The sequence below is a fragment of the Camelus ferus genome, chromosome 12, assembly GCF_009834535.1.
Source record: "Camelus ferus isolate YT-003-E chromosome 12, BCGSAC_Cfer_1.0, whole genome shotgun sequence".
In the NCBI taxonomy this organism is placed as follows: Eukaryota; Metazoa; Chordata; class Mammalia; order Artiodactyla; family Camelidae; genus Camelus; species Camelus ferus.
In genome coordinates this window covers 14,345,518-14,362,369 of record NC_045707.1, presented here as the reverse complement: position 1 = coordinate 14,362,369, position 16,852 = coordinate 14,345,518, and the positions used below count along the sequence as shown (strand labels likewise).

At 38.7% G+C, this 16,852-nt stretch overlaps 1 protein-coding gene across 1 annotated transcript; it reads left to right on the top strand.

Annotated features, from left to right (window-relative positions):
* Positions 1-2,558: 2,558 nt before the first annotated feature.
* On the top strand, positions 2,559-16,852 carry LOC102511775 (olfactory receptor 8S1). Its single transcript, XM_006177724.2, has 3 exons — positions 2,559-3,011; positions 12,038-12,126; positions 16,576-16,852. Exons 1-3 carry the CDS (start codon positions 2,559-2,561, stop codon positions 16,850-16,852), a joined length of 819 nt encoding a protein of 272 aa, XP_006177786.2.

The following is a 16,852-nucleotide window of genomic DNA, read 5'->3' as shown; positions in this document are numbered from 1 at the left end:
TTCAGGGCCCCATCTCCAAGCAAGACCAAATCTGTAGAAAGCACAGTCTAGTCACATATCTCCTTAGAATTTTTTCAGAGATAAAGCAAAAGTCTGCAACTCTCCTTTCCATTCTTGTCATAAAACAGGATGTTTTGAAAGTTTTTATTATTTTAAAGCCTAAACACCTGTTTTTACAAAGATTTTACTTAGAGATACCACAGGGTCTGTAACTAGGGTGAAAAAGGTAGAAGAAGGAACATCTTTGACACCCTTTTTGCCCACTCCATGAGAGCACAGCATCCTTCACTTTAAGACATTCTTTTCCCTTAAAAAACTTCTTTCTTTCCTACCAGGGACCTTTCAATACAGAGAAGCCCTAGCCGCCAACACTTCCAGTGGCCTCAGGATCACATCCTCCAGCCACGTTTCCTAGACCACAAATTTGAGATTAAAGAGCTAGTAGACAGAGGACAAGCAAAAGGCAGAACAAGGAATAGAAAAGAAAAACTACTTGAGCCATTTCCATTCTCCAACTGAGCATCTAAGACTCCTTGTTGAAGAAATGGCTTCTCAGACCAGGTTGAATTTTGTTAGAGAATATACAGGGCAGAAATGGACTAGGAAGAGGAAGAAGTGCATATGTATGTTGTTGGAATTGGGCTTAATTAATTGCTGAGTTTGAAGCAAAGTAGAATTATGGATGACATATTACCCCCTATAAAGATATTTTTCATTGAAAGTGTAAAAACCATATTTTAAAAAATGTAAAATCAAAACAATTGTTCATGCTGATACTACCCTAATAACTCAGCTGTTTGTTTTTCTGTTGTTAATCCCACATAAGCCCCTATTGTGTGCATATTTTTGCACAATTTAATGAATTTATACTAATCATGTATTCTGATCTTCTTACTAGATATAATGAATATTTTCTGTTCTGTGTCTCCTCTATAATTATCATTTTAATCATTAGATAACATCCTGTCATGTGTTTCTATAAAAATAGAGTAGCTATTCTCCAGTTACTAGATCTTTTAGGTTGATCTTGCGTTACTGTCTTGAAAATAAACCTGGACTATATATTTTCACGCATAGCCTTTTCATTCTTTTGAATTATATGTTTAAGATAAATTTCCAAAAGAGAGAGCTTAGATTGCATATTGCCAAAATTATTTACCAAATATAATGCTACTAACAATGTATAAGGTCATATAAGACTCACCAAATCTTGCCAGCACTGGGTATCACAATTTAAATAGTTAACTTCCTTACAAATAGATGTAGAACAGTATTGTCATCTGGCTTTAATTTGCAAACAGAGTGAAGATTTCCTAATATATTTCTAGTATATGCATAGGATTTTAGGCTAGTCACACATTCACCACTTTAATTTTGCCTAAGGAATTGCAGCAGCTAGAAATCATGGCAGAGAGAACCTGCATACAGACAGGCCTTTAGAGTCATTCAGTGCTAGGTGATGAATCCCAAAGGGTAAATACTGTGGGGCAATATGGAAATGAGGGAAATTTAAAAATATTGAGGAGACAATTAAAAGAGTAACATAATACATTAGGCAGAAATTGGAGAGACTATGCTGTACCCAGCAACATATTTAGACTAAACCAAGAAGAATCAATTGACTTGTTAAAGATCATGGGCTAGGTAAACTAGTTCTTATCAGAAACAGAGTTCTTACAATAATAAATTACTTTTGTTCTGCAATCAGGTTTACTCCATTAAGGATGTGTTGTTATCCCTGTTTTTTCTGGCAATATAACCAGTTCTCTCTGAGATGGACTGACAAGTCCAAGGTTCTCAAACTAAGCCAACTGGTGTTGGAATTAGGACCAGAAACCAGATCTTAAGGCCTATTTTTATATAGTTTATCATGGAAACCTTGGGAGATAACTCAAATGAGAAAACAGACTGCCTGAATAGTAGCTGCGGCTCACATCAGGCTCTTTTGACTCTTTGTACAGCCCCATTACCAGCCATTCAGCAGAGCCACAGAGACCTCAAACTGGCCCTTTTCTTAGAAAAGGACACAGGCCATAGAATGTATGTGACATCTCACTGCCAGGGCAGCTTATGGTCTTACTCATGGAGTTGCCTATGAGCCATACATTTATTTATTTCATTAATTCTTTTACTTATTCAATAATCAAAAATATTTTTATGATCCTCTATATGTGGTGCATTAAAAATAGAACAGACTTGTGTAAAAATCTAGCTTTCTGATATTTTTTTCACTTATTCTGTAAACTTTACTAAGTACCTACTACATGCCAGGCCCTTGGGTCTGGTACAATGCCCAGTACTTGGATGCTTATTAAATATTTTCTGAATAAATGGGTATTAAAAAGATTAAAGAAGCAGTTATGGAGGAGGGACTTTGGAACGCTACATGCCTCCAGAGTTGAAGTAGTGATGGGGATGATGTGTGTGACTTAGAGGGTCACATTTTTGGCTTCATAGTTTTTATTTTTACTTTTAAGCTGTAAGTCATGTTTTTCATAGGAGAGGCAGTCATATTCATCTGGAATGACTCAACTGTATTATATTTCTTTTTAGGGCCAATGTCTCTAATCATGAAAAATCTCACCATCATTACTGAGTTTGTCTTCATGGGACTTTCCAGGATTCCTCAGATCCAGACCATGCTTTTTGCACTATTCCTGGTGATGTACCTCTTAACTCTGATGGGGAACCTGATGGTGATCTTGGTGATCAGGACTGATTACCACCTTAAAACACCCATGTACTTCTTCCTAGGTCACCTGTCATTTCTGGATCTCTCCCTATCTTCAGTAACCATGCCCAAGATGCTGCAGAACTTATTAACTCAAAAGAAAACCATCTCTACGTGGGCCTGCATGACCCAGAGTTTCTTTCTCATGTTCTCTGGGACCACAGAGAGCTGCCTACTTTCTGTCATGGCCTATGACCGCTATGCTGCCATCTGCCACCCTCTGCTCTGCAGTGTGGTTTTGAACAGGCCTCTCTGTGTCGGAATGGTGATTACAGCATGGGTAATGGGGTTCCTAAACTCGTTGTCAAACAGTCTTTTCACTTACAACTTACATTTCTGTGGGCCCAGTGTCATCCCTCACTTCTGCTGTGAGCTGCCTTTACTCTTCTCTCTATCCTGCACTGATCCTGCTGCCAACGAGGCCTTTCTTGCTGGGTCACGTGCATTGTTAGGATTTTTAACACTTTCCCTGATCCTCTTCTCTAATTCTAGAATCATCTCTGCTATCATAAGCATCCATTCTCCTGGGGGTCAAGGAAAAGCCTTCTCTACGTGTTCCTCCCACCTCACTGTGGTGCTTTTGTTCTATGGGACAGCTTTATTTAGGTACATGAGCCCTCTCTCAGGCTCCATGTTGGAGCGTGTGGTCTCCATTCAATACAGTGTGATTACATCCTTGCTGAACCCTCTCATTTACAGCCTCAAGAACCAGGAGGTGACGACAGCCCTGTGTAGAATGTTGAAGAAATAAATGTGCCTCTTTATGTATAAAGGAGTCATGGTGTGTTTGGTCTGAAAATAATGGGAAAACATAGTCAGGGGATGAGGTACACTAATGGCTAACTTGATCACTTAAAAAATTTACCATTTGATGAATATAACCTCTTGGGTATGCTTTAAGTATGTGATTGTTTATTTTATTGTATTTGGTTAAAAAAAAAATAAAGTGAAGACAAAAATAGGTACTGGGGTGGAATAGTGCAGAGTCCAAATCTGTTTGTCTTGCTCAAGAGTTTTCAAAGTAGTTTGGCGATCTAAGTATTAAAACGAAACAAAACACAAAAAGATGGGCATGTGAAAGGCATTTAAGGCATTTCAAAGTGAGTACTGAGTGAAGATGATATTGAATCATGGTGGTTGCTTTATCCACCTAACCTGGGGGAAACCTAAAAAACTGATGTGCCTGATTAGAGTTACTAACTTTCTAGTCGCAAAGACACAGATTAAGAGACTACCCTAACCCACTCAGAGGAACAGGAACTGTTTCAGGTGTGCTGGTGGTGACATTTTGAGTGTCTGGGATGGCATCTGGCTGTTTGGTGACTAGAGAGCTCCTTGGAACCCGAAGTCGTGAATGTCTATGCTCTCTCACAATGATGTTTTTATTCCACCCTGAGGATATCAAGTCAATTAATTCACCTGGTGTCTGACAGTCCCAGTCAGCCAAACCCCTCCTGAGCCCACTGCCGATTGTTGCTTGACACATATTCAATCAAATAAACTAATTTTTTTGTCAGAAAAGATTCATGGGTGAGGGGACAGATAAGCTCAAAACCCAATGTGTAGGCTGATTCACACGACTCCTTTAATGAAATACCTAATATGCATCACCATGTTACCCTTATAAGCATTAAACAAAAGTAAAATTTTTTTCCCTTTGGCATTTTCTTAATTTCTTAGAACTCAATAAATATTGTTGATTTGTTTTATACTTTTATTATGAGCTCTTAATCTTAAATATATGATAAATTCTATAAAATTAGTAGAGGAATGTATAGTGGGTGAACAAGAGAAGTACTTTTAAAGATGTAAATATTTAAAAATCATTTTCAGAAAAAAATGTATTTCATTTTGAAGTATACGTCTAACTATGGATAATGGTTATATATCAATAGTAATTACCTCTTGAGTCAGTTATTCTAAGGATTTGTTAAGAAAAAAAGGGGGTTTTGTACAGAGTGTGGCCAGTCATGCCCCTCATGTGGAGCATCTGGTTCTCCCTTAAGTGATCCAATTTCAAGATATAGTTAGGAGGTAGAATTAACATGAGTTAGTAACTCTTCAAATAAGGGAAGAGTTAATAATAATATCATTGTGCCCCCCTATTTTAATATTCTTAAGAGAAACTCTCCACAGTGGATCTATTTAGATATAGTTTATAGTTGTGGGAAGGGCATCCTTCCCTAGACCAAAGCCTATTAAAGGATATGAGGTCACTTAAACTGACATCAACAGTATGTCATCTGCTTCTTGCAACCACTCCCTTTCTCATCTGCTTCTTTGAGAGATGGGTCCAATGACTAATCTATACTCAGTCTCCCATTCCTTAGGAGATTGAGGCAATCACTGGCACAAGCTTCCATGTGTGTCTGCCACCTGCTCCTTTATTCAGTTCCTACTGCAGACTCTTGTGCAGTAAAATCCATGGTGGACTGCCCCACCAGCCTCCCACATATACAGTATGAATTGTGCGGTAAAAGCATGCTTACACTCGAACTGTGATCCCTCATCTTGTCACTCTCATTCCCCCCTCCTATCCTTCTGATATATTTTATGATCTTGATTTATATGCCAATTTGCTTGCATTAATGTTGGTATTAATTTACAGTCCAACCAGTAGTATATTAGAGAGTTGGGCAATGTATATCTGCCAGGCCTGAGAACAATTTTTATATCGTGTTTAATATTTATCAGTTTGATAGGCATAAGATGTTAATTCTTCCATGTATTTGCATTTCTTTTTTATTTGCATAAATAATATTTAATATTTCTTATTTATTACATAAATAATACTTAACATTTCTCAAATGTTTTTTAAAATATTTTTTATTGAGTAATAGTCATTTTACAATGTTGTGTCAAATTCCAGTGTAGAGCACAATTTTTCAGTTATACAAGAACATATATATATTCATTGTCACCTTTTTTTTCACTGTGAGCTACCACAAGATCTTGTGTATATTTCCCTGTGCTATACAGTATAATCCTGTTTATCTGTTCTACATTTTGAAATCCCAGTCTGTCCCTTCCCACCTCCCGCCCCCTTGGCAACCACAAGTTTGTACTCTATGTCTGTGAGTCTGTTTGTTTTGTATTTATGTTCTTTTTTTTTTAGATTCCACATATGAATGATCTCATATGGTATTTTTCTTTCTCTTTCTGGCTTACTTCACTTAGAATGACATTCTCCAGGAGCATTCATGTTGCTGCAAATGTTGTCAGTTTTTATGGCTGAATAGTATTCCATCGTATAAATATACCACCATTTCTTTATCCAGTTATCTGTTGATGGACATTTAGGCTGTTTCCATGTCTTGGGTACTGTAAATAGTGCTGCTATGAACACTGAGGTGCAGGTGTCATTTTGAAGTAGGGTTCCTTCTGGATATATGCCCAGGAGCAGGATTCCTGGGTCATATGGTAAGTCTGTTCCTAGTCTTTTGAGGAATCTCCATACTGTTTTCCACAGTGGCTGCACCAAATTGCATTCCCACCAGCAGTGTAGGAGGGTTCCCTTTTCTCCACAGCCTCTCCAGCATTTGTCATTTGTGGACTTTTGACTGATGGCCATTCTGACTGGTGTGAGGTGATACCTCATTGTAGTTTTGATTTGCATTTCTCTGATAATTAGTGATATTGAACATTTTTTCATGTGCCTATTGATAATTTGTATGTCTTCCTTGGAGAATTGCTTGTTTAGGTCTTTTGCCCATTTTTGGATTGGGTTCTTTGGTTGTTTCTTTTTTTTTTTTTAATTTTTTATTGATTTATAATCATTTTACAATGTTGTGTCAAATTCCAGTGTTCAGCACAATTTTTCCGTCATTCATGGACATATACACACTCATTGTCACTTTTTTTCTCTGTGAGTTATCATAACATTTTGTATATATTTCCCTGTGCTATACAGTGTAATCTTGTTTATCTATTCTACAGTTTTGAAATCCCAGTCTATCCCTTCCCACCCTCCACCCCCCTGGAAACCACAAGTCTGTATTCTCTCTGAGTCTATTTCTGTCCTGTATTTGTGCTTTGTTTTTGTTTGTTTGTTTGTTTGTTTTTGTTTTTGTTTTTTAGATTCCACATATGAGCGATCTCATATGGTATTTTTCTTTCTCTTTCTGGCTTACTTCACTTAGAATGACATTCTCCAGGAGCATCCATGTTGTTGCAAATGGCATTATGTTGTTGGTTTTTATGGCTGAGTAGTATTCCATCGTATAAATATACCACATCTTCTTTATCCAGTCACCTGTTGATGGACATTTAGGCTGTTTCCATGTTTTGGCTATTGTAAATAGTGCTGCTATGTTTGGTTGTTTCTTATTAAGTCGTATGAGCTGCTTATATATTCTGGAGATCAAGCCTTTGTTGGTTTCACTTGCAAAAATTTTCTCCCATTCCCTAGGTTGTCTTTTTGTTTTACTTATGGTTTCCTTTGCTGTGCAGAAGCTTGTAAGTTTAACTAGGTCCCATTTGTTTATTCTTGCTTTTATTTCTATTGCTTGGGTAGACTGTCCTAGGCGAACATTTTGAGATGTATGTCAGATAATGTTTTGCCTGTATTTTCTTCTAGGAGGTTTATTGTATCTTGTCTTATGTTTAAGTTTTTGATCCATTTTGAGTTTATTTTTGTGTATGGTGTAAAGGGGTGTTCTAGCTTCACTGATTTACATGCTGCTGTCCAGTTTTCCCAACACCATTTGCTGAAGAGACTGTCTTTATTCCATTGTATATTCTTGCCTCCTTTGTCGAAGATTAGTTGACCAAAAGTTTGTGGGTTCATTTCTGGGCTCTCTATTCTGTTCCTTTGGTCTATATGTTTTTGTACCAATACCATGCTGTCTTGATGACTGTAGCTCTATAGTATTGTCTGAAGTCTGGGAGAGTTATTCCTCCAGCCTCTTTCTTTTTCTTCAGTAATGCTTTGGCAATTCTAGGTCTTTTGTGGTTCCATATAAATTTTATTATGATTTGTTCTAGTTCTGTGAAATATGTCCTGGGTAATTTGATAGCGATTGCATTAAACCTGTAGATTGCCTTGGGCAGTGTGACTATTTTAACAATATTGATTCTTCCAATCCAGGAGCATGGGTTATCTTTCCATTTTTTAAAGTCTTCTTTAATTTCCTTCATCAATGGTTTATAGTTTTCTGTGTATAATTCTTTCACCACCTTGGTTAGATTTACTCCTAGGTATTTTATTTCTTTGGGTGCTATTTTAAAGGGGATTGTTCCTTTACTTTCTTCTTCTGTTGATTCATCGTTAGTTTAAAGAAATGCAATTGATTTTTGAATGTTTATCTTTTAACCTGCTACCTTGTTGAATTCTTCGAACAGCTCTAGTAGTTTCTGTGTGACCTTTTAGGGTTTTCTATATATAGTAACATGTCATCGGCATATAGTGACACTTTACCTCTTCTTTTCAAATGTTTGTTAAACATTGGTATTTCCTCTTTTATTATTAGCATGCCATTTTCCTATTTTCTTAGTGAATTCATAGTATTAATTTTTTATTCGAATGATGTGTTTAAATAAGAAGGATATTAGTTTTTTGCTATAAGTTGTTACAACCTTTTTCAGTTTATTGTTTTACTGATACTTTTCAACTTTTAAAATTGTGTTAAGTAGTCATATCTAGCTTTCCTTTTGTGTAATTTTTCTCTGCTATTAAACTTAAGAAGTCCTTTACCATCTGTGTCCAAATTTTTTCTTCTAGTTTTTTGTGTGCTTTTTTTACATTTAATTTTATTCATCTGGAATTTCTCTTGGCTCTTCCAAGTGAACAATTACAAGAGTCTGACCCTTGTTTGGTTCAGAGATTCAGGGCTAGATGCAAAAATGGATGAGGAGCAAAGAAGAGATATCCAAGGTAAAATAATGTCAAGAGCCAAATTAACTATTTGGATCATTTCTCAACAGCAGGTTTGCAACTAGGGTTAGGAAGAGGCTGTGTAAATAGGATTTGAAACATAACTTTTAAGTGATTCTCCTGACTTACGTAAGGGTAGGGAGGAAACTATGAAGGGTATTCTCATCTATTCCTGGGTCTTAAACTATCATTTTTAATCTTAAGATTCCCCCAAACTATAATTTCATTCACAGCTTTGCATCCGAGAAACAGACTCATTTGCCAAATGCCAACAGACAATTGTACCTAAATTTTCCTAACACATCTTCCTAATTATATTTACCCTCTGCCACTGGTTATCCCATGCACTCTCTGACTTTAAATATTGCCCTCAAATCTATGAATCCCAAGTGTGTATCTCCAGCCTGGATTGCTCCTAAGAGTTCCAGATTCATATTGCATTACCTTGGTTATCTCTTGGCTACCTAATAGGTATCTCAAACTTAACATGTTCAAATTGAACTGATGACTTAGGTTAATGGTACCATAATTCATCCAAAACCTAAAAGTCATCTTCCTTTTTTCACTTTCTCCCAGCATATGTTCAGTACATAAATAAATCCATTTTGCTCTACAAATATATCCTGAGTCTAGACACTTATCACCTCCACCTCTACCAGTCTAGTTTAAGCCATCATCTTCTCCCACCTGGACTCAGGGTTGATATTCCAAATATTTAATAACCAGTAAGGCATGAGTACAGGCCCATCAAAATGACCCCCAGTGGATAGAAATGGATGCTGTCTTTCTTATCTGCTATGAATACTGGCTGAATATTAGCCTAGCTTGTAGTAATGCAATACATAGCTTCCTAATCAGCCTCACTGTACTCATTATTGTCCCTTAAAGCTTATTATTTAAAAGAAACCAGCCAGGTAAACTTTTTAGAAAAATCATAAAACAGATTACATCATTCCTTTAAAGAGGTAAAAAAAGAAAAATCAATGGCTTCCTACTATTTAAAGTCTAAACTCCTCCCTGGATTTACAAGGCCCACATAATTTGGCTTTTATAAGCCTGGTGAATTCATTTCTCCTGTTTTCTCCCTCGTCTGCTACACGCTAACCACACTGACCTTTTTACTGTTTCTCAAAGACTCCAGATTTCTTCCCACCCCAGAGTTTTGCATTTGCTGTTCCCTCCACTGGCACATTTTTCTCTGAATATGCATATGGATTGTTCATCCCCTTTATGTAGGCCTTCCTGAATCATATTCTTCCCACAGAATTATTTCCTGGTTATCCTATATTAAATATTCTGCTCTCCCCTCCCTTCTACCACATATCACCAGCTAACAATATTTATGTATATTTATATTCTATCCTCCTCAAGCAAACGTAACCAAAGAGCAAAGACTGTATCTTACCACTATATTTCAAGCACCTAAAACAATATCTAGGACATAGGAGACATTCAACACTATTTGATGGGATTTCCATGTCTGGCCATACATAGTAACTGGTACCAGATTTGCCCTTCCACCATAAATAACTAGAAAAATGAGCAAAGTATCTGAAAAAGGAAGCCTGTTTGCACTTATTGGAAAACCGCTCAGGACTTTGAATCCTGAGAGACAGGATACAAGTAAGGTGAGCCCTACTGTTGTCCTGCCTTTCTCACTGGAGGCACTTTTCAGACCAGGATGCATGAAGGAAAAACAAGCAGAAAATGGCAGTGTTGCTGAGTTTAGGAGACAGAGATTGCGTTCAATAAGAAAAAAGAGAGAGAAAGTTGTGGAGCAGTGTGCCAGTGAGAAGAGATACATAGATAAATAATTCTAGAAACTTGAATATAGATCCCCATGAGCCTTTGTTTGAATATGAAGCTGTGCTTTTACCATAGCGTGAAACTGGACCAAGCAAAGCAGCACTGCTGTGAGAAGCTGTGAGGAGAACAACTCCAGGAGATTCCACATGACTGAGAGATACTTAAGTAATGACCATCCAGAGTGGAAAACCGCACTGAACACTGTGGCATTCAAAAGATTGCATAGAAAGGTCACAGTTTAGTAGTGGGGCTACTAGTAAACTAGCATGCACAAGAGTTAGACCAATTCTTCACAAACTCTTCCAAAAAATAGAACAAGAGGGAACACTTCTCACCTCATTTTCTGAGGCCAGTGTTACCTTGGTACCAAAATCAGAAAAAGACATTACGAGAATATGTGATACCGCTAAGCCTGATCCTTAAGCAACGTGAATTGATTATTTATACCTTTATGCTACTTATTTGAAATATAAGTACTTCTAGTCATTCCATTCATAATTGGGGTCCTACAACCTATGAGGAAGCAAAGCCCAGGTGTCCATCACTAATGGAAACTATTCCTCCTCCTGAGCTTGTCTGTTGGGGAAGAAATCTAGACTCCTTCCAAACATAGGCCTGAATAAGGTCTATTTTCATGATGGCTCAAGAATAATAATTCCCTTTCCCCAACTTTTTCTTAACTATGTAAAGAATCTAGAGATTTGATGTCCAAATATCCAAAAGATGAGGACTGAAATGTGATGCTTCTTGCGTCCCAGTATCAGGAGAAAAAGTCATACTGGTTGTAGAAGTCACTAGCAACAAGAAGGAAAAGGGGAAAGGAATGGTGGATGCAGAAGACAGTGCTACAGCATGAGAAGTAAGAAAAGCTTGGGAAGGTAGTATAGTTAAGTTAGACTTTCAGTAAAAGTGGCTTTGAGAGAAGTAGAGTGAGGTAATGTAAAAATCAGAGGCTCCAGTGAAACATGGGGTCAACTGGATACTTTTAAATATGGGAGATATTTCAATACATTTACATTCTTGGTATAAATGAGTAAGGGAAAGAAAAAATTGATGATAAAAACAGATAGCATAGTTGAAGGAGAAGGCCCAGGATGGGATGGAAGTTAAAGTACAATTACAGGTGCTAGTCTTGGATTAAAGGCAGGTACCTCTACCACTACAACCAAGGAAAGGGCAGAGGGATACATTTATAAGTGGGGAATCAAGAAAATTAAAGAGTTCTTGCCTTATGGCTTTAATTTCCCTTATTGGTCCATGTGATATAAATATGTGCAGAAAGAATATAGCACACCTGAAGTTCATAGAGTTTGGAGTAAATACAAAGGGAAAGGGGAATGTTAGACTTTATACAGAGAGTGTGTGGGTGGCGTGTGTGTGTGTGCACGTGCACACGAACACTGGTGCCTCTCTGTGCATACACTTGTATGTCTGAGGTTGAAAAGCCCTAGACTGAGCTTTGTTTGTCAGATTTGGCATTGTTCCTTGTGCCCTTCCTGGAAATTTTTCTGCACCCCCACTTCCAAATCATAGTCATCACCAGGTCCCAGGTGACTCTGACTATTGTCGTCTGGGACCAGTGAGCAGTCCCAGGTTCCCTGGGGTCCTTACTCTTGCTCCTCTCCCAGGGCTATCTTGGCAAGAGATGGCCGAAGAGAATAGTACTGGAGGAATATAAGACTCCTACAGACTGGTCAGGAGCCCTTCCAGGACTCAGGTGGGTTACCATGGGGAGACTGACAAGAACTGATTACTTTTAGCCATGTCCAGGAAGTCCCAGTGCAGAGGAAGCTGGCCATTTTGGCTCTAGCCACAACTGACCACACAGGGTCTGATCCTAGAACCTGTCAGGAAATAAAATGGACTTTTTGCAGAGTTTAGCTAGAGCTCTCTCTGATTCTACTTGCCCAGCTGTGGGGGCAGTAGGCAGTCCTCTTCAGAACCCCAAACAGGAGCCAGATTTAAAACAGTCCAGCTCAGAAATATGGGTGAGAAAGGAAACTTTCATAAGTTTGTACAAGTTGGAAGAATCCTATTTTAACCAAAATTCCTTATGGCAACTAAAAAGAAGTAAAAATAGTCATGAGGGAAATAACGTGGCCAAAGTAAACAAGTAGACCAAGCTTTTTTTCTGGGAGTAGAATCTCATGAGATGTTAATCTGTGTGCACTTCTGTCCATCTGGGATCTCTCTGTCTCCTCCCTACATGTCCCTGGTCCCTGAAGAGAAACAGGTCGTCTTTTGGCATGGGGGAGCTGGCAGGAGGCATTCTGATGGAGGGCTGGAGGATCATTTCCTCAAATGTGCACCATCACAGGAGTACAGGAAACAGAAAGAGACCTTCTTATTCTCTCTTGCATAACTTTCACTGAGTTCTAAGATCTTACGGCTTTAGGGATAACAACAGATCATGAAGTTCTGTTCCGTGCCTCCAAATAAGAATAAATCTGTGGAGAGGACAGAATGGCAATGCAGTCTCTTAGAAAGTTTCAGAGGTGGAGATTTCCCCTCAATTAACACCTTTGCTCTGATTTAGAACTGGGAATGAGAATGGAAGTTTTCTTTATCTGAAAAGCCAATGCCAGGGTCTACAAATATTCCCAAAGGATATTGGGAAATCTCCATGTGCTTAGGGATAGAAGGGCATAGCTGGGCACCTTCTTAACTCTTTTCCTTTCTGTCTTTTACGTAGTCAGTTTCTTTCTATCAAAGCTCCTCTTCCACCTAGAACAGTTTGTTCATTGTTCCTTACCCTAGAATTCTTCCCTGTGATCCTGGTCAGCTCACTCTGTTCCCTCCCACTAAGCCGTCTGAACTTCCCAAGGAAGAGTGATCTTGGTAGCCAGAAAGATGAGTCAGATCTAGGGGATGTCATCGTTGGTGGGGCTCCCTTATCTCCTTTAGTAAATCGATCTTAAAACTAAGCAGAATGTTTTCAGAACAACTACATTGTTTGGGTGCCTCATTAAAAGAGAAAGGGAAGGAATTCTGTTGTTTACTGGGTGCAGTTAAAGCTGGGGATTTGATGGGGGTGTTTGAAAGGAAAAGGGAGCTGGAATTTTAAGGAAAAATATGGCGAAAAGAGTCTTGAAGACCAGTTCTAATCATACCAAATAGAAATTTAATATTTAGTTTTTGCAGCTACTATTGGTATGTTTCCATGTTGCCACATAGGCCTTGTTATTATCACTTTATTGTCTACATATTCTATCCAGTTGGTGTTTAGACATTCCAGGAGATATTAAACTGTTTCTGGTTTTTATAGAACATACAAAAATGCAGTGTGCATTGTTCTACATGTCACATTTTAGTCTTTCGAGTTTTAGTTTTAGCATAAATACTAGACCTTGTAGGACTCCTAACTCAAAGTGTGCAATTTACAATGCCATCAACAATGTGTAGATGTCACACTCACCAGTCTTCCTAGGATTATTAGTGTAAATTTTTTTTGAAAAAAACCCACAAAAATGGATCCATATTTTTGCTTTATTTTACTTTAAAAGAATAGTTAAGTTGAACATTTTCCCAAATGCTTCCTTTCTCTTGAATTTCCTCTAGCTTTCCTATTTATGTCATTGGTAAAAGAATTTATAAAAGAGCAAGAGTAAAATGAACTGAGGAGAGAGAATGTCTGTGGGTGTTGAGACTAGTTCTGAGAAGACTCCTGGGAAGGTAGTAGTTGTAATATTCCAGTTCAGGTCGCAGTGAAAAATGTGAACACAGGTAAAAGTCCTGGTCTAGACATTTTTGAGGCAGTAAAATGCAATGACAACAGGAGCAAAGTGATAGAAGGAAATGAAATACTTAATAAGGACTTGATTATCAGGTCATAAGCTAAAACCAAGGTAGTGTAAGATTAAAGTGATTTGATCAATGTCTCCAAATAAGTTAATGTCAGAGTTAGTTCCAGGTATTTGTCTTCAATCATTAAAAATCACTTTTAAGTAAGTTCATCTCAACCATATGAGATAGATATAATTGCTCCAATTTATAGATGTGAAAATTGACCTTCAGAAGAGTTAAGTCTCTTGCTCAAGTTCACATAGCTTTCAGTTTTTGGGTCTAGCTTTTTTAATTTTAGACACAGTGCTATGTGTAAGCTATAACTACACATTCCTCTAAATATACTTTAAATGACTCAAAATATATGTTGTCCATCTGCTGGGAGTGCTGTGGTGGAAGGAACACTGGACTGAGAACAGAGAATTCAGTTCAATTCTATGTAATGTGGAGCAAGTCACTTCATCTCTTTGAGCCTCTGTCCTCCCACTCTGAGATGCCTGACAGCCCAACCTTACTGGCCTGAAGAACAGAGGAAATGATCCTGAGGCACCCCAACCCAGTCCCACAAATACGTTTCCAGCTTTGCTAGTATGCATTTAGAGAGATGGGGTACCCTTGAAGGGATCCTGAAATGTTTGGAAAGCCTCTTGCAACCTCTGCTAGCATCATTCAAGTCCCTTTTCCACATCTTCCAAATCTCAGGATGTCTATGATAAGATGGTGAATGCTATAGTTTCTGGCTTTAAGATCCAAATCTAAATATAAAAACACTTGGAAAAATGTCTTTTCTGAAACAATTTCATTTGAAGCATCCTGTTTGTTCTCATAAGTATACTCTTTAAAAAAAAATTTTTTTTTGGGGGGGGGGATAATTAGGTTTGTTTGTTTATTTTTAATGGAGGTACTGAGGATTGAACCCAGGGCCTGGTGGATGCAAAGTGTGCACTCTACCACTGAGCTATACCCTCCCCGCCATAAGTATACTCTTAATGGTTAAATCATGTAATCTGATTTAGGTTCCAAAGATGTTTGCTGTGTTCACTGACAGAATCAGTGAGACCTGTTGGGGAGGGCCAAGGAAGGTAGAAACCCTTAAAGTCACTATATTAATTTCCCAGGGCTGATATAACAAAGTACCAGAAACGGGGTGGCTTAAAATAATAGATTTTATTGTCTCACAGTTCTAGGAGCTGCAAGTCTGACATCAAGCTGTCAGCAGGGCCACACTCACCCTGAAACCTGTAAGGAAGAATCCTTGATTGCCTCTAGGTCTGGTGATGGCTGTCAATCTTTGGCTTCCTTGACTTGCAGATGCACCACTCCAATCTCTGCTGTTGTCACATGGCTGTCCTCCCTCTGTGTGTCTACTTCACTAGGGTCTCTCCTGTCTCTGATAAGAACATCAGTCATATTGGATTAAGAGCCCACCCTACTCCAGTATGATCTCATCTTAACTACATCTGCAATGACTATTTCCAAATCAGGTCACATTCTGAGGTACTGGGGGTTGGGACTTCAACATATTTTGGGGGGTGGGGGTGGGGCAGAATTCAACTCATAAAAATCACAATTGGAATTACTCAACTTCTTTTCCTTTTCTATTTTTAAGCTGAAAGAAGTATTGCCTGAGAAGTTTCAGGGAGTGGGGATGATATTCTGATCACTAGAAATTACTCAGATTCTGTAATACTTGATTTCTTTCCAGGTATGACATTTCTAAACAACTATGAACAACTTCAGTTTCTTCACTGAGTTCATCTTTCTTGGGCTGTCTGCTGCCCCTCACATCCAGGCTCTGCTCTTTGTGCTGTTCCTGGGGATTTACCTCCTGACACTGATGGGGAATCTGGTGATGATCCTGGTGATCAGATGGGATTCTCACCTCCACATCCCCATGTATTTCTTCCTCGGACACCTGTCCTTCCTAGATATCTGCTTCTCCTCAGTTACCATGCCCCAAATGCTACAGAACTTCCTGTCTCAGAAGAAAAGCATCTCAGTGTGGGGCTGCATTACCCAGAGTTTCTTTTTTCTTCTCTCTGGGTGTGCTGAAGCCAGTCTTCTCTCTGCCATGGCTTATGACCGCTATGCTGCTGTCTGTCACCCTCTGCTCTATACCGTTGTCATGAACAGGCCTCTCTGTACTACAATGGTTAGAGTAGCATGGGTGATAGGGTTTCTGAATTCACTAGTAAATAATCTTTTCATCCACAAGTTATATTTCTGTGGGTCCAACATCATCTCCCATTTTTGCTGTGAGTTACCTTCACTATTCCCTCTGTCCTGTACTGATCCCACTGCCAATGAGTTCCTTCTGTCAGGGTCCAGTGAGTGCATTTCTGGGACTGCTGACACTTCCCCTGATCCTGTTCTCTTACTCCAGAATCATATCTGCCATTCTGAACATTCGCTCCTCTGAGGGCCAAGGCAAAGCCTTCTCCACCTGCTCCTCCCACCTCACTGTTGTGCTCTTGTTCTACGGGACAGCTCTATTCAGGTACATCAGTCCCGCCTCAGGCTCAGCGTTGGAGCGAGTGGTCTCCATTCAGTACAGTGTGATCACATCCTTGCTGAACCCCCTCATCTATAGCCTCAAGAACCAGGAGGTGAAGGCAGCTCTGCAGAGGATGCTGAGGCAACAAACGTGTGCCACAGGGTAA

Excerpts from the sequence above, each read along its gene's own strand:
- LOC102511775 (XM_006177724.2), top strand. The coding sequence starts at position 2,559 with ATGTCTCTAATCATGAAAAATCTCACCATCATTACTGAGTTTGTCTTC. Across the intron at positions 3,012-12,037 it reads GAATGGTGATTACAGCATGG|GGCTATCTTGGCAAGAGATG; the intron begins GTAATGGGGTTC and ends CTCCTCTCCCAG. Across the intron at positions 12,127-16,575 it reads GGAGCCCTTCCAGGACTCAG|AATCATATCTGCCATTCTGA; the intron begins GTGGGTTACCAT and ends CTCTTACTCCAG.